At 38.9% G+C, this 16,393-nt stretch overlaps 2 protein-coding genes across 2 annotated transcripts in view; one reads left to right on the forward strand and one right to left on the reverse strand.

Moving 5' to 3' along the window:
• The first annotated feature begins 589 nt into the window (after nucleotides 1–589).
• Nucleotides 590–3,909, forward strand: LOC145774476 (uncharacterized). Its single transcript, XM_082585732.1, has 3 exons — nucleotides 590–891; nucleotides 2,005–2,082; nucleotides 3,511–3,909. Exons 1-3 carry the CDS (start codon nucleotides 638–640, stop codon nucleotides 3,902–3,904), a joined length of 726 nt encoding a protein of 241 aa, XP_082441858.1. The 5' UTR covers nucleotides 590–637; the 3' UTR covers nucleotides 3,905–3,909.
• Nucleotides 3,910–8,869: 4,960 nt separating this feature from the next.
• The window catches only part of LOC145774011 (uncharacterized), a 35,205-nt gene continuing 27,681 nt past the window's right edge, over nucleotides 8,870–16,393 (reverse strand). Inside the window, exons 16-20 of the mRNA XM_082585139.1 lie at nucleotides 15,873–15,921; nucleotides 15,056–15,165; nucleotides 14,248–14,321; nucleotides 13,829–14,012; nucleotides 8,870–12,971 (exon numbers count right to left, since the gene is read on the reverse strand). Coding sequence (XP_082441265.1) covers nucleotides 12,822–12,971; nucleotides 13,829–14,012; nucleotides 14,248–14,321; nucleotides 15,056–15,165; nucleotides 15,873–15,921 — 567 coding nt within the window. The 3' untranslated portion in view covers nucleotides 8,870–12,821. The remainder of the gene's footprint in view (nucleotides 12,972–13,828; nucleotides 14,013–14,247; nucleotides 14,322–15,055; nucleotides 15,166–15,872; nucleotides 15,922–16,393) is intronic.

The following is a 16,393-nucleotide window of genomic DNA, read 5'->3' on the forward strand; positions in this document are numbered from 1 at the left end:
GTCTTGACAACGTCTGGAATTTGTGACGTCATCTGCTGCAGTGCTGCTTGATTAAGAAGCGCGATGCCTCTGGCACCGCAAGCAATCTTTCTTTTCAACTGCTTTGCCAGAGCGTCGCAGTCTTATGTTTGAAACTATTATGTTACAGTAGAAGTTTGTGTTGTATGCCTACTACGTTACCTATTGCTATTAGTTTGTCTTTAGTTCTTATTGTTTTGTGTTTCTATATTTCAGTGAATAAAAGCCTCAATTGGTTATTAAATGTTTCATCACACGCACATTATTTGCTGAAAAACTTCAGTTGTTTGGAGAGCAAGACTAAGTCAACTAATATACGTCATTATTGCCACCATCAGGTTGGTTAAAAAGGTTACCTGCAGGGAAATTCCCGTGTACGGTACCGGGAGGGAAATTCCCGCGTTTTTGCAACAAGATAGAAACAAAACCAAAAAAAAAGCTGTGATGTGTTCATTGCATTTTGAACACAACTATAGCGTACCAGAAAACCGCAAGCAAAATGCAAGCAATAGAACCATTAGACATTAGATTTATGCAAGATAGTATACGCAAAATTTTTCGAAATGGATATTCTGTTAATGATAGCATAGATAGCATTCTAAGCGGAACTTTAGACTACATGAAATTTCCAAATATTTCCGTCGCCTTGATCAACGGGAAATATTACAGTCATGACAATCGCAGACTTTATATGTTCCGAGTGCTTCAGCTCAAAGGAAACCTGCAAGTCATTTATGTTCATGTTTCTGGGTCGTTTAACCGCAACAAATTTACAACAAAAAATGGCGGTTTGTCTATAAGAGTTCGAGGGGACATAACGAAACCTCACACAAGAACAAGTGTGCCTACTCCTTTACAAACTCATCAGCAAAGGTGAGACACTTTTAAAGGTTTTGTAAATTATCAAGAAAATTTTAAAATAGAATCGTTCAACTGACAGAATAGGGAGTGGAGCTGTCAAGGGCTACATTGTGTGAAGCAGTAGCGTAGCCAGGAATTTTGAAAGGGGGGGGGGTTTTGACGACCCAGCGGCGGGGGGTCTGGGGGGCCTCCCCCAGAAAATTTTGAAAAATTACATTGAATTTGGTGCATTCTGAAAGCATTTTCAACAAAAATGTGGGTATGAATATTCCTGTAAAATGGTGCTGTCCGGTGGCATAGCAAAAGGATAAGATCATGTTTTCTTCGGCATTTTTCGGAAATAAAGCTAAGTCTCTATGTTTTCTTGTTGTTAATTCCTGGCTGAGATGTTTGAATGTTTGGTATTGGCAAAACTCGCTTTTTTGATGCAGTTTTGTATAAAATTAGGCAATTTTTTTTTAGACTGAAAGCATCATTCTCAATATCGTGACGTCACACGCGTGCCAAAGGGGGGGGTTGTAACCCCCAAAACCCCCCCCTTGGCTACGCCACTGGTGTGAAGTAAGTTTTTTTTTTCGTATTCCAAACCCAGATGTGTTAAAAGTGGCATTCAGGTCTAAAAACAACTTCCGAAATAATTTTGATCATCTGCCACCTGTAGGCTACCTAGTTCAGTTCAGTTCAGTTGTTTTTTTATTTCTGACCTAGGTGGCTAAATGGCCCGAAAGTCGTGTGACTTTCAAAACCGGCAAAAAGATTTATAACTTGAGAACCGAACCCTTTGTGCTACGTCCTTTGCAATTTCAAACTCCGCTTTCAAGCGATCCTTTTGAGAACCGCTGGTCTAAATTATGTTTTGGTTATTTTAGTATCAAAATTTACTTTCAGGAATCATTGTAAGCTCAGACGACATTGATCTATTTTATAACATCAGCTTTATTAATTTTTGTTGGTTTGAAAAAAGGTGTAACTTAGTAATAGCAAGCTCTCTCAAAGGGATTTTACCAACTCCAAGCGCACAGCAATGTTCTTACTTCACGCAGATTGCCTGACAACTTTTGTAGACTTTAAAAATTTTTAAAGTATCGCACACAAACAGAACATTGTTCACATTTTTGGTTTCAGAGCAACTGCTGTTCAACAAAGCCACGTTCACCAACCTTCTACGTCATCATTGTCGCAGAGTGCTCTTGACCTTCTCAGGTAAGCTAATTTGGATTGGAATCTTAAAGCTACCATAACTGACTGACTGACACCTAGGTGTTGGCATCTCAAACTGTGTGTCGCGGTACAATAGTGTACCCCAAGAGGGTCGCAAATGTGCCGCGAAAGTCTGGTGATTTAAATATTGTGCAAAGCTGCAAAGTGTCAAATTTGTTTGGAAGAGCATTATTTGCTTTCACGTTACAATCGGCTACTAAAATTGCCGATTTAAGTCCGTAAATCGCTTGATCATCAAATTTTGCAAAAAGGAGGTGGCTCCAAAAATTTTTAAAGCAGTTAGTTGACAGTAGGCCAAGGGCCATCGAGAGAATAATTTGGCCCGGTATCAATGAAATATTCGGACCCCAAATCAAGACAATTGTAAGAAAAACACACTGCATCCAAAGAACAGGAAGTAGTCTCAAGCTCTCGAGCTCATTGAAAAGGTTACGAACCTCTAAAACCATTTCGGGCCAGGGCCCAAAAGTACCCGTTGAACCCTTTGTCAACGCTCCTGGTTTAAAAATGTGTTTTTGTCCTAAGTTTGTGGCGTAAACTACATAAGCCTACTGGCGAGTGAAATGCTCAGTAGCAGCAGGCTACTCCATCTTTGTCACCATAAGGAACTGTAACCTATTTTCAGTATAATTCATCTTTCAAAACCAGTTTGCCGATTTCTAGAAAATCAAGAATCGTTGGCCAAATGTCGTGTTTGTCTTCATTTTTGTCTGTTATGAGTCTTTTTTGTGTTGTACTTTGTGCGTATTTTATTCTTAGTTATTGCAAAATTGCGTAGGCTATAGCGCAGTATTATTGCAAAAAGGCTAAATCAATCAATCAATCGTTTATTTATCAAAAAACAAAACACAAAAGTGACATAAAACAATAATACATACAATGTTTAGGTTTTGTTATTGATAGGGAGACAACGAAACGACCATACGGTCAACTAGTCAGTTGCCACCCTGGAAAGAATAATTTGAGTTATGAAACTAATCAACAATTTAACTAAATTAGTTACAATCAAAAAAGAAAACACAAACAAGACTAATAGTTCGACTAGTAGCTTACAATTAATTGTCAGCTTCATAAAATTGTATGCGAGATTTTCCAACAAATAGTAATCATGAAAATCAGTGATTTGAAAAGAATTTGAAAAGAAAAAATGACCAAGGTTTATTACAGATCCGTTTATTAGATAATGGGTAAAATTTCGAATGTTGTAGCCTAGACTAAAAATTGCTTTGTCTAAATTTTCTTGTCGAGTTAAATAGTTTTGCTTCTGGAGTGCTCCCCAAACAAATGATTCACGCTACGCCATTGCGTGACACTATCAATGTTTGTGAATAATCGTACTAAAGATTTTATCTTGACGTTTGATTTAAGGCTACGTACTTCAAATAATTCGAAATATGTATTTTTTTTCAGAACCCTTTCTATTGAGGATTATAGGAACATCAAGCGTCTTCACCCAAGTGAAATTAGATTTCATTGCAACTCATGCAGAATATCGAAAGGAGACAATGATGAGCTTGCTCATGTTGTCAAACTCATCGCTGAAGGTGGAATTTCAGAAAAATATAAATTGAAAGTTTATAGACACCTTGGAAAGTGGTATGCAATCCAACCATTGCATTTGTACCTTTGCCGCTTAGTAGAAAACCTGAATGTGTCTACCACAGTGAATATAGAAGTTGTAGACAAACCACTACACAATGTTGTGTCTACAACAAACGATGGCGACACGCTGCAGATACAAGGTGCTTCAAAGACGTATCGACACAGTAGAAAATACTTGTTGAGTCGACAATTAGATATTTAGACAACAAAAAAACGAATCATGAAAATTGAATGAGGCTGTTCACCAGGCATTTAATTAAATAACATGAGGCGTTCTACTGGTGCAAATTAAGCTTAACTATCACAAGATGTATCCTACAGTGACAATTTGTTTTTTAATCCGACGTTCCGTCAGTCGTGTCTGATTGACGAAAAATTTGTACCAGTAGAACGCCTCATGTTATTTAATAAAACAAATCATATTATTTTCTTGCTGGAACCAAATCTATCGCTTTTAATTGGTCCAAAGAAGTGCCACAGCAAGAAATGCAGAAGCGTAGTAGCTCTCAAATTAACTGATGTGGCATTGAACCGAAACTTGACAATTATTATAATGATAACAATAACGTTTGTGGAGTCTGCAACCTGCATTCAAAACCAGAATACTTTTGTAGTATTGTTGGTTTGGTGTCCCTAGTTTTTGTATAATGACGTTTGACCAAACCGAAGAAAGTAATCAGTTCAGTTCAGTTTGTTTTTACTTCTGACCATCACAACGAAAAAACAATGTAGCCTAATTATGACAAACATAGCAGAGGTCTAGAACAGCAAAAATCTAATAACTGCTTTCAATAAATCTTAAAGGCTAATATTCTTCAATAAGCCTTTGAATTCTTGCTGTGTTACGTCCAGGGCTGTGGAGTCGGAAAGATTTTGGAATTTCCAGAGTCGGGGTCGTTAAAAAAAGACCGACTCCGGCTAAATACAAAACGATGAATAATAAAATCTGAATAAAATGTTTTAAATTCAAAGGGTTGTACCAGCAAACATCTATAGGATTAGGATTGGCCCATGATACAAGAGAAAGATCCACAGAGGATACAAACTGATATGCATGAATCAACAAGTAAACAAAAAAAATATCAGTAACCTCTGAAGTATAGACCCTTGTGTAGCTCCACACAAAGTTTCAAAGATAGCCTACATGACTTTTTTCTAAATATTTTTTCTTGTTCTTTGTAGGTTGCGCTTTAAAACTTCACCAGAAAGTACATATAGAAGTGTTTGTTCTCGTCAGTTTTTGTGAATGTCGCCGTTTCAAGATCGATCGCAAATTTCGTGAAATTAAAATTTTCAAAAAAATTATAAAAAACAGGACTTAAAAAAATATGGCAAGAGTCGGGGACTCGGGGTCGTATATTTTTCGCTTGACTTCACAACCCTGGTTACGTCGATACATGTCTGTTGTACAAATACAAAATCGTGGCCTAAAAATAACCTAAAATTTCGTGTTTGTATGTTGTAGGCTAGTATCATGTTCTAACTTCTCTACATGCTCTGTTTTTGAAACGATTCGTTGCAATGCAATTGTAAGAATAATTTGAGCGTTCAGAAATGATAGTCTGACTATCACAGATAGGATTTCTTTTGGTGGGTTTTCTTTGCCTATCTACTTTTAGTTATTCACTTAGTTAAAATGTTAATATTTTATTCGTTACACGATAGTTAATTTAGCCTAAGTTAAAACAATAGGTTAATATTGATAGATAAACAAAGGCATTTAACTTCAGTGAATGACAACGCTCGTTTGCTCGCTACTTTCTCACTATGACATATAGAGTCGAAGAGGAAATTTGAAATAGTTTTTTTTTTAAAAGGAAAAAAATGTTTTTAACACTTATCTATTTGTAATTATTATCTAAGCGTTCTGGTGACGCTTTTTGTTAGGAAATTGAGTTTTAATTTCTCACCTCGTCTTTATTTGTCGTCGTAGCTATGCACAATCATGTTTGATTTGAATTATTCTGTTGTATTTTTAACTTTATTTTTCCACTTTCCTTGTGCTTTTTTTCTGCTGTTTATTGTGTGGGTATTTTTTCGCATTCGCCAAACGTGTCAAGCTTGTTTTCCATCAGAAACTTGAGATCACGCAAGTATTCAAGTAGCTTATATGAACATGCATGGCCACCTTGAGATGCGGTCTGATTTGTCACATTTTGCAGATTTTAATTACAGCCACTGCTAGTGCTTGACTGACATTTTTTGAGATGTTTTTACTTTTTGCGGTTTCCTAATGACAAAAAACTTTTTTGTTGCCTTGGGGAAGCAGTAGCAAATGAGAAAAAGTAAGTTGAAAAACGCAAAATCAGACTGTTATTGAAAATTAACAGTCTGACTAAACTCTACAAAATCAAATTTTCTTTGTTTTTCAACATGTGAAGATATTAAAACCTATTGTGTCATCTGGGGAAAAGAATAAAGAAAGCGTAAAAATCTAACTTTTAGAAAAATTTATTTAAACGTTCGCCCAAAGTTAGAAAAATCTGAAAATTTCTGCAAAATGTGACAAATCAGGCAGTATCTTTAGGTGGCCATGGAACAAGCCATGTGATGTGTATTTTCCTTTTATTCTTACTCCAAGATAAGAATAAAGATGTCGAGTACCGGTACACAATTTAGAATTCAAGTGAGTTTTGAGCGCAAAATCGCTTGGCTTTGAATCTTTATCCTCGGACTGACAAAGCCTTGATTGGTACTTATTCCTGGTAGTTTCGCATAGCCTAGGACCTACTTGTAGAGGCTCTTGACGCAGGGCCGGTTACCGAGATTGGCAGAGTGAAATTTTCTTATTATTGAAGTGTTGTTGCCAGGAAATTATTCCATTCATTAGGTGCCGCTGAATGGAGAGCAGCCCTGAAATGCGTTGCTCAAGCGCACACCCCGAGAGTCGAACTTGCACCGCGTGGTCTTGAGCCGGCACGTAACCACTGAGCTAATGGGGCGGACAATAGAACTGGACAATCACTGCAAAAAAAATTAAAAGAAAAATGGGAGACATTGATGCCAACGAACTAATAGCCTAATGGAATTGAATCGTTTTATTTATAACATGGGGAAAGAGAGAGGACTTGTCACGGCAAGCATTTTTTTAACGTACAAGAACAGCCTTCAGGATATATATCCGAATCTTTGCATTTGCACCAGAATTCTTTTGACCGACCACACCAGTTACTGTCGCCAGTGCTGAAAAGACCATCAGCAGAATGAAACTGATCAAGAATATCCTGCGCTTAACCGTGGTAGATGACAGGCTTTCTGATCTTGCAATTACCATCGAAAACAAGATTGCCCAATCCCTGGACTATGAGTCTTGTTGAAGTTAAGAGAGTTTCATTTTGCCCTCCATTTTGGCATTCACGTTACCGTATTTAAATGGTCGAAGATATTTACTAAATACGCTAATTTGGAGACCCAATTGTGCGCCGTGAAACGAAAAATAAAATCATGAAACCTGGCAATAAGGATGCGTTTCAAACGTTTTTATGGAAGGAACAGCAACGAGTCAAAATCTCTTTCAGGCTGTTTTTCCTGGGCGAGAAAACAAAGACTTACCGTGGATTATTATCTACTTACCGCCAGCGGCTTCGCCACTAAGCGACTCTCCAGAAAGGAGCCAGGAATAACTGCGAGACGCGAAACTTAATACGCACTGAAACTCAGTTAGAAGTAAATAAATGCCGCTCTCAACAGGTTAAAGTTAAAATATAGAAAAGGCTGCAGTATTTCAATGTCTCAATATCTCGCGGCACCCTTGAGCGTTGCAATTGGCACCCCAGGGTGCCGCGGCACCCTGGTTGGGAACCACTGGGTTAACCGATTAATTGATATCCAGATAATCCAAAATCGTCTACAGACGTTGAATCAATGTAAAAATGACGAATTTTGTTGTCTGTTTGTTAAATGCCGTAAACTACTTTGTTACATCATTGAAAAAAAAAAAATTAAAAGGGGAAATCATGGCCCAATATTACCCCTGTGGGCCCTGCGTACGCCACTGCACACGTAGTTGATACACTGGATGACACAAGATCACAGAACTTGATAAAGCGTCACGCTTGTGTGGCGCGAAACAGCGTATATCCGCTTTCATTCTATTTTGATAACGCCATTGTTTCGGGCACAATGTAAAAGTCGATTTTCTCGCCTAGCAACCCAACTCACGCATGCACATGCAACGCCGACCCCGTGAGTATGAGGATTGACCCCTTCATCTCGCGTTCAGACAGCCTCATCGTTGATAAAGAGAATTTCAAGCAACAACAATAAGTGTATTTATCGCTGTGACAACCTACACGTCATTTAGTATGTAATCGCGCACGGTACTCTTGTAATTACAGATGCAACATAGTTAGACACAGCTGAAAGTAGCTAGTCAGTTGCTCTTAGTTTGAAATGCCATTATTGTTAAAACATGACCACGCGTTCTGGAGAGGTGTCGAACCAACGCATCCTCTCACGCCTTGTTGAGTCCTCGGTTGAAATCTTTTGTTCTAACTCAACTTTTTAGAATCCATAAGCTTGTGAACCCATCACGGGGATTTAGAAAGGAATCGAATTGTAGCATATCAGACGTCTGTATTTTATTCTGTTGACATGTTCATTATGATTGTTGTCAACTACCTGGGTAAAAGCACATCTTTATAATATTGCACAATGGAAATTTATTAGGATTCGACCCTTGCAACCGTAAGAAGTGAGTTGATGTGCAGATAGCCAGTCATCCGGAGTTGGGGCCTACGAATGTCTCGCAAAACCGGCACGTTAAAAAGCAAAATCCGATGATGAATGTATAGCCTACGTTAGTGAACTTAAAATAAAACTGAATAACTTGAGCAAAACGAGTGGCAGTCAACTGTTGCAGCGAATGTCAAGGGTTCTCTTCACCACTTAGCGGAAGTACTCAACGTCTAAATTCAACCACTAGTTGGAGTAAAATAAGTCTCATCCGCCAGAGGGCACCATGTAACAATAGTTGTAGTACAACCACTGATCATTCTTGAGAGGTTGGTGGCCAAAACGCTAAAAAAACACAATTTTCCAGTTCAAAAGAGGCCTGGTATGGAAGAAATAACCAACAGTGGTCCGCTGGCATGTACTGTAGTTGTCTCATCTACTTCTTTGCAAATACAATTATTAAAATCATCTCGCAAAGCATTGTAGTCGTTGCTGTACAAGTTGTTTATTTCTTCAAACACAAACTGAATGAACACAAACGCTATTTGCCTGGAAACACAAGTCGACAGATTGTTATAAACTTAATCTACGCCATTGTAGAAGACGCATGAATTACTCCAGTTTTTTAAATAACATTTCAAAGTTGAAAATTGTGATGTAAAGAGTTGTTTGTTTGTCGTATCCAGGCTTACACCCGGTGAGTGAAGATTTAGATTAAGTGGACGGGAAGCCAATCTTCGTGTCCACCAATGTAAAGAGTTGAAAGCTCATCTTCAACTTTCAAATGATTTTTCGCCGATAGCGGTGATTTAAATCCACCAAGAGCTGGGGTTTCACATACGCAAATACAAATCACGATAATTTTCTAGCACTCCGAAGTGTCTTGACTGCACGAGTAACAAAACATGACGTGTTTACGTTGATTCGACGTCTTGTGACGCCAAACCTACGTAACGTACACTTACGTAACGCAAATTTACGTAAAATTAATTTGCACAAGTGAAGTCTGTATCAACATTCCAAGAGAAAAATTGCTACACGCCATCAAAAATTCCAGTGCACGTAAACGGCATGCTACTAACCAGAGAGCAAAATCCGTCATTTTTACATCGATTCAACGTCTGCAGACGTTGAATCGATGTAAAAATGACGGATTTTGCTGTTTGGGATATGACACCAAAGGCAGTGTATACTGGAAACTAGAGATGTACCGATACCAATATTGTGGCCGATACCGATCCCGATACCGATATCACTTTTTTAGGCCGATACCGATACTGATACCGATATTTTGGCCGATACTTTGGTGTTACAAAAAGATGCAATTTTGGTATTTGCAAGGTATTATATCAAATGCTAAGTTTTACCTTATTTGCATAAAACTATTAAAAAAAGCTTTTAATTGGTATAATTTATTAAAGATTCAAGAATCCAATCTCAACCGCATTTTTGTGTCATAATAGTAGGTTTTAGTAATGAAAGGCCACCATAATTGAGGACTAGGGTATAAGGGAAGAAACATTACATCATAATTGGGGTTTTTGAAAAATTAAATAAAGTGTTTGCGCAAACTCTCCAAATAGGCTATCATAATTGATAATAAGATGTAAAATGTAAACCAAGTGATTTGTGTAGTCGTACAAAAACTATTCGACAAGTAATATGCAACCTAAGGACGCTTGTCGTTTGGTTGAAAAGCTTTTGCCAGGCCAAGACCACCCAGGCAGCAAAAATGCACAATCCCGCATCGCCCCCACGCTGCTAAACGTCCAAAAAAACTATGCAACCCGGCTGCCCCCAGCAAGCCGGCTCCACCAGTCCGCGACCCAACTTCCACCCCTCGCTGCAGCATACCCACCAAGCCCAAACAATTCTACGGCAGAACTAGCAGGCCCAACACGAAAGCAATGGGACCACAAATCCTCACCAAACCAATCAAAACGGTCCTGCCGCGCCCAAGACGACAACCCCACCGCAAAGAAAGGAGCGCCCCTCCCGGCCACCAGCACAAGGCCGAGCACCCACCAGCACAGCGAGCAGCTGCAACCCGCCAACCACAACGGTGCAGCTTCCACACTAGCCATTTCAATTCTTGTCGATGTCAATTCTTGCTGCAAAACGGCTGCCGAAAAACATATCATATAGTTGATAGGATGGTCTAAATCAGCGTTTCTCAAAGTGGGCGAAATCGCCCCCCTGGGGGCGATTTTGAGCGCCAGGGGGGCAAAAAAATCAAAGGAGGCAATCGGGGGGCGAAAACACTCGAAGGGGGCGAATTTATCAAACCACCAATAACAGTCCAACGCGCAAACCATTTAGCCTACTACAAATAGATGATTCCACCTTGACCAACAATGTATCGCTGCTGCTTGGATATGTGCGTTTTGTTCATAATATGAGAACAAGATGAAATGATTTTTGCGCTCAGTCTTCCTACAGATATTCGGGCATCAAGCATCTTTAATGCAGTGAAAAACTTCTACGAAGAGAAGGGGATTCCACTGAAGAAAATTTTACAATGCGCAACTGATGGTGCTCGGGCAATGGTTCGAAAGCATCGAGGGTTCATTGCACTGATGAAAAGAGCAATTCCTGGACTTATTGCAATACATTGTGTAATTCACCGTCAGCATTTAGTCGCCCGTAATCTCAGTCCTGAACTGCATGAATCACTGAATATTGTGATAAAATGCGTCAACAAGATAAAATCGCAGGTCAAAATGTCTTAACTCAGTTTCCCAATTTTAGTGAGAATGTTATTACAGAAGAACAACAGCAAAAATACTGCTCACATTTAGACATGCTTCATAAAGACATGAAACTTCGCTTTTCAAATCTCGTGGACCTCCATGTTCCAAACTGGGTGGTACAACCATTTTCTACCGAACCTACAGACATACTGTAGAATTGGAACTTCAAGAGCAGTTCATTGATATGCAAACAGATGATGAGTCAAGAGTGAAATTCAGAAATGATCGATACGATTTGTTTTGGTGCCAGGTTGCTGGCAAATATGAGCTTCTCTGGAAAGAAGCTAAAATGTGGATTTTGTCGTTTCCTACTTCATATATCGTTGAAAAGGGCTTTTCGGCTGTGACATTGATGCTTTCAAAGCAAAGAAGCGCTTGCTAGTTCATAAACGGGATGATCTTCGACTCTATCTTACGAAGATGTCGCCAAACATTTCAAAACTTTGTAAAAGTCGCCAAGCTCATCCATCCCATTGAACATTATCATGTATTCATGTTACTGTCAATTTCGTTGATTAAATTCCCAAAACTAAATTTGTCTATCATTCTATTATCAATGTTTATTTTACTTGACAGAATTAGGGGGGCGAAATTTTATTTCAATAACGAAAAGGGGGCGATGGACTAAAAAAGTTTGAGAAACACTGGTCTAAATGGCTAGCGTGGAAGCCACACCGCTATGGCCAGCGAATTGCAACAGCCCGCCAGACCAGTGAGTGCCTAGCACCGCGCCGACAGCCGAGAAGAACGCTCCCCCCACAACGAGGCCGCCATCCCAGGTGCAACAAGACCACTTATTGACCAGCCCAGCGAGGACTCGCAGTCTCACCGCTCCCACCCACTCCGCCACGACATTGCCCAAGCTTGGCGAGTCCACCATAACTAAATGCGGAAACCAAATCACAAACCGACAGAACCAGCCCACCAAAAAGAACCAAGTTACACGGGTCCCCCAAACGTCCAGCAACGCAAAAACGATGCAAAATTATACACATTTCCGCCACCTGGGCAGTCCTGGCCTGGTTTTATCCTCTGTTGAGAGTAAAAACGAAACACAAATGATAAATATTGGAGAAATTGAGTCTCCTTCACAACTTAAGAATCGAACAACGCAAAACTTCTGAAACAAAACGTTTTGTTTGAGTGAAAGAATCACTGTAAGCAAACAATGCCAAAAGGTGTGCGCATGAAGTCATGGGAGTGTGAGGTATCAAAAATTTGAACAGGTTTTTATTTTTCTACATCAATGTGACGTTAGTTACTACTTTAAAAAATCTATATCTTTGCTTCTGCAGAAAATTCGCAGCAAACGCCTTTTTATTACATGTTTAGTATCGGCCACAGTATCGGCCAAATTTTGCCGATACCGATGCCGATACCGATACTCAAAAAATGGCCGATATCACCGATACCGATGCCGATATATCGGTACATCTCTACTGGAAACCATTACTTTTTACGGTTCCGCCACGTTAATCAGGTTAATAAAACACTCTGATCAACTGGCGAAGTTTTGCAATTTTGTGCAGCGCAGAGTATCATTCACGATAACCATTAGATTTAACGCAATCGAGTGAAAGTTAGAACAAAAAGTTGGGAAACTACAACAAAACCCCGAAGCAGGGGCGCGTTCAAGAGAACCTTCCTCTATCGTGAGCTACACTAATGTCTTTGAAGAGAGATGGAACAGGGCAGTTATCCCTGAGATTGCTGGCCTTCTAAGGACAGGAGAGACTCCACTGTCTCCAATGGTACTCCCTTCTGAGCATCAAGAGGAGCGGTGGTCCCGTCTTCCTGGGTCACATAAATTGTCCCATCTTCAGCTTGGGATAAGGTTGTGCCAGGCTGCAGAGAAAGACATATGGATGACGATGATGAATACGTAACAAATCGTAACTTCGACGTGTTGATGTTATACCAACAATAAAAAAATTTGACATTTCTTAATGTTTTTGGTAACTAAAGGCCGGCCTTCAACGAAAATGGTGACCACTTTTAATTCCGACGTTTCGTCAGTCAGCACGACTGATTTCATCAATGGGCCAGAACAGACAAAACCTAACTTCTTATCAAAATGACACGTTACACAATATATGAAACATGTAAATTTGAAATATATGATGTTGAAAAAACAGAAGATTAGCAAGAAGTAGCATTTGAATTAAGAAATGTCACGCGATGTAAAAGTGGCCTTTTCAAGCGTGTGCTTTTGATATGGTGATATGACTTGAACGGGAGCTGTTGTGTTGTTGTAGTCATGCTGTAGCATTGACATATCGTTGAATGGCAGACAACTATTCTAAAGATAAGAAATCGAGCGTAAAAATTGTAGCCATTTTTGAAGATCAAAACATTTCCTTATGAAGAACAAAAAAACAAGTTGTTTTCAATGAATCACTCATTTTATTTTATCGTAAAAATTCTCGAAAAAGCCGCTTGCAGCGTTAGCCTGTTTTGTTCATCTGATCTAATATATAATGCAAATAACCATTCGGTGGAGGTACAAGCAGGAGATTGCAAACCAGAAAACAAAATGCACTTTCGCATCATTTTTGCTTTTAACCGGCTTGGAAGTATAATATTATTGCGGAAACCAGCAGTAAAACGGAAAATAGCGACTTGAAAACGTCGGGCTTTTGAAGCGTTCACTTCCACAAGATTACAGGTACTGATGGGATAAAACTGCTAAGCCTTCAACTGACCTGTGACATGACCAAGCCTTCGGGAGTTTGAATAAGCGTGTAACCTTCTGGAACTTCAATGAACTGCTTGTCGTCCCCGGTGCCAATTTGAATGATTTGTGTCCCGCTAGAGGCGCCTTCCTCTCCTTGAGCGGCTTCAGTCGTTGCGTCATCTGCGCCCGAGGCTGCTGCCACGGCTCCGTCGCTAAACACGAAGATTGTTAACTATTTGATAGTGAACACAAGCGATGTGTTGACAGATGAGATTGTGACGTTACAATTGCATCAATTCAACTACATAAGCAAACAGACAATGATGACAAACGATTTCAATAGGAGTTATTTTCTGCAGCAGATCCGGGTGAAAAACCTCACAGCAATTAGGAGAGTACTTTACAAAAAAAAGTTCTGATAGAAATGACGTTGTTAAAGAAAGTCACCCTTTCTCAGGTTGAGTTTGGTCCACCTCCATTGCTTGTTCAGCTCCTTCCGTTGTTTGAGCGGGATCTTCGGCCTAACGGATACATAGTAGTAACGTTACTAGACCTCAACAGACAAATTGCCGCCAATCAGATACAGGAAATTATCAGATATAGGAAAAAATTATGAACCTTGGATGCACAAATCGCAGACAGCAAATCAACCATGTTTTGCATTGATTTGTTGTCCGGGTATGGGTGGAATTGAAAAGACTTCGATTAATATGCTGAAAATTTGACCAGATCTTTTTTTGGGAGAATTAATTCTGCAATACCATAGACAGACAACAACTTAATGGGATTAAATAACAGTATTCAAAAAATAATACAACAAACTGACAAAGTAACAATGCACATTGAACTTGAAAATTTTTCGGTAAAACTCTCTGCACTTTTCAGGTAAAAACCTAATACATAAAAAAAAAACTACAAATAATAATGACTCAGAAAGAATCTTGTATATACTTGTTTTGTAAAAAAAATTAATATTACGCCAATCACATGAAAGAAAAGCTGGAAAACACAGGTTTTTCTTTCATGTGTTGTAGTAAAAAAAGTTTTCCAACCACGGCTTATTTAGCCTGTGCCAAAAGAAAATATATATAAAAAATCACAGATCAACAATTGTCAAAACTACAATTTGAAACGCAGGAATTTCCGATACTTATCTAAATCGTATCAGCCAACATTGAACATGCGTCAACGCGACGTTTGAAAACGACAAAATATACAAAAATAAAGCGCGACTTTTACAACAGAAACGACTTACTGGACTGGATTTATTTTCGGAAGCTTCGTCTAATCCCGTCGGCTTCGCCGTTGAAGATCCGGTAATGTCAGTGTTGGGCTGAGATTGGGTGTTGGAACTAGAGTCAGGCTCTAAATAGACAATGCCACGTTATTTCTATCAGTCTTTGAAGTGGTGCATATTGAATATACCTTTAGTATTATATTGGTCCGTGAAAGGCTAGAAAAATTATGCTATAAAATCTGGTTTGGCATTTCTGAATAACTGCGTGAATTGAGTCCGAAATATTAACAGTAACAGCTGACTAGAAACTAATCCAAACCTGAAAATATTTGAAATTGATACGCAAATAAAGATATAGATTGGACAAAGTTACACAACATTAAGGCTATCGTCAAAAGAAACCCACTAATTACTTTTTAAGCACAAATCTGAGAAGTATGTAACGTTAGCATCAAGATTTTAGTGCAAGTGTACACAGAACCTCGAAACGTTTTGCTTCTTGCAAACATGAATGTGATTTATGATTTACTTCATTAGCTGCTGCTAAGGTTAATTATCCAAGATTAACAGAAGCCTTAAGTTAAGGAAGAAAAGTTTAAAGAAATATAATTGGTAACAGGTGCATTTGAAACGTTTCGTCTGTATTTCATGCGGCAAGCACTGATAAGCCGCTAGGGAGCTGTATGTCTTAAAGAAGCTTTGGTATTATCTTTAGGAAATGGCAGACGGTGAAGAGGATATTAGGGAGCGTTGCAGACGATGTAGCACATTTAGAGATCAAAAAATCGCCAGACAAAAGATTGCAATCAATAAAAAAGGATAATAACTATCTCACCATTGGTAGTTTGGCTTTGATTCGGTTCATTCGCTTCAGCTTTGGCATCCTGTGATATAAAACGATTAAGATTGATGCTGCTGATAACGATAACATTGAATGTCCGAAAACTGTCGAATTAAACAGCTTTCCTAACCAACAAAATTGGAACTAGTTGCAACGTTCATCTGATGAAATTGAAAGTAAAATTAACAACAACTAGTGCTAGAAACGATAATTGTCCTGATGAACACCCAAACTTTTCAGTATTCAAAATTGGAACTTTCAATAGGAATTTCACGCGATAGCTAATGGAAGAGGAAGAAAATAAAATGTGAACAAAAAACGATAGCTGTGATATGGGAGCGTTGTATATGAAGCAGTAGAATGAAAAAGCTTTAAAACAGGTCGTTTCCGCCGGCTTGCATGGTTGGCTGCTGTTTTAATACCGGTAGAGTCACTGAAATGTCTTTGTTTATGCAAGATAGAAAGTGCTTAATAGCGTGAAGATGTCTGTTGTCGTAGTTTTGATCTCATGAAGG

Source organism: Aplidium turbinatum, chromosome 7 (genome assembly GCF_918807975.1).
Source record: "Aplidium turbinatum chromosome 7, kaAplTurb1.1, whole genome shotgun sequence".
Taxonomy (NCBI): Eukaryota; Metazoa; Chordata; class Ascidiacea; order Aplousobranchia; family Polyclinidae; genus Aplidium; species Aplidium turbinatum.

Excerpts from the sequence above, each read along its gene's own strand:
- LOC145774476 (XM_082585732.1), top strand. The coding sequence starts at position 638 with ATGAAATTTCCAAATATTTCCGTCGCCTTGATCAACGGGAAATATTAC. Across the intron at positions 892-2,004 it reads TTACAAACTCATCAGCAAAG|AGCAACTGCTGTTCAACAAA; the intron begins GTGAGACACTTT and ends TTTTGGTTTCAG. Across the intron at positions 2,083-3,510 it reads AGTGCTCTTGACCTTCTCAG|AACCCTTTCTATTGAGGATT; the intron begins GTAAGCTAATTT and ends ATTTTTTTTCAG.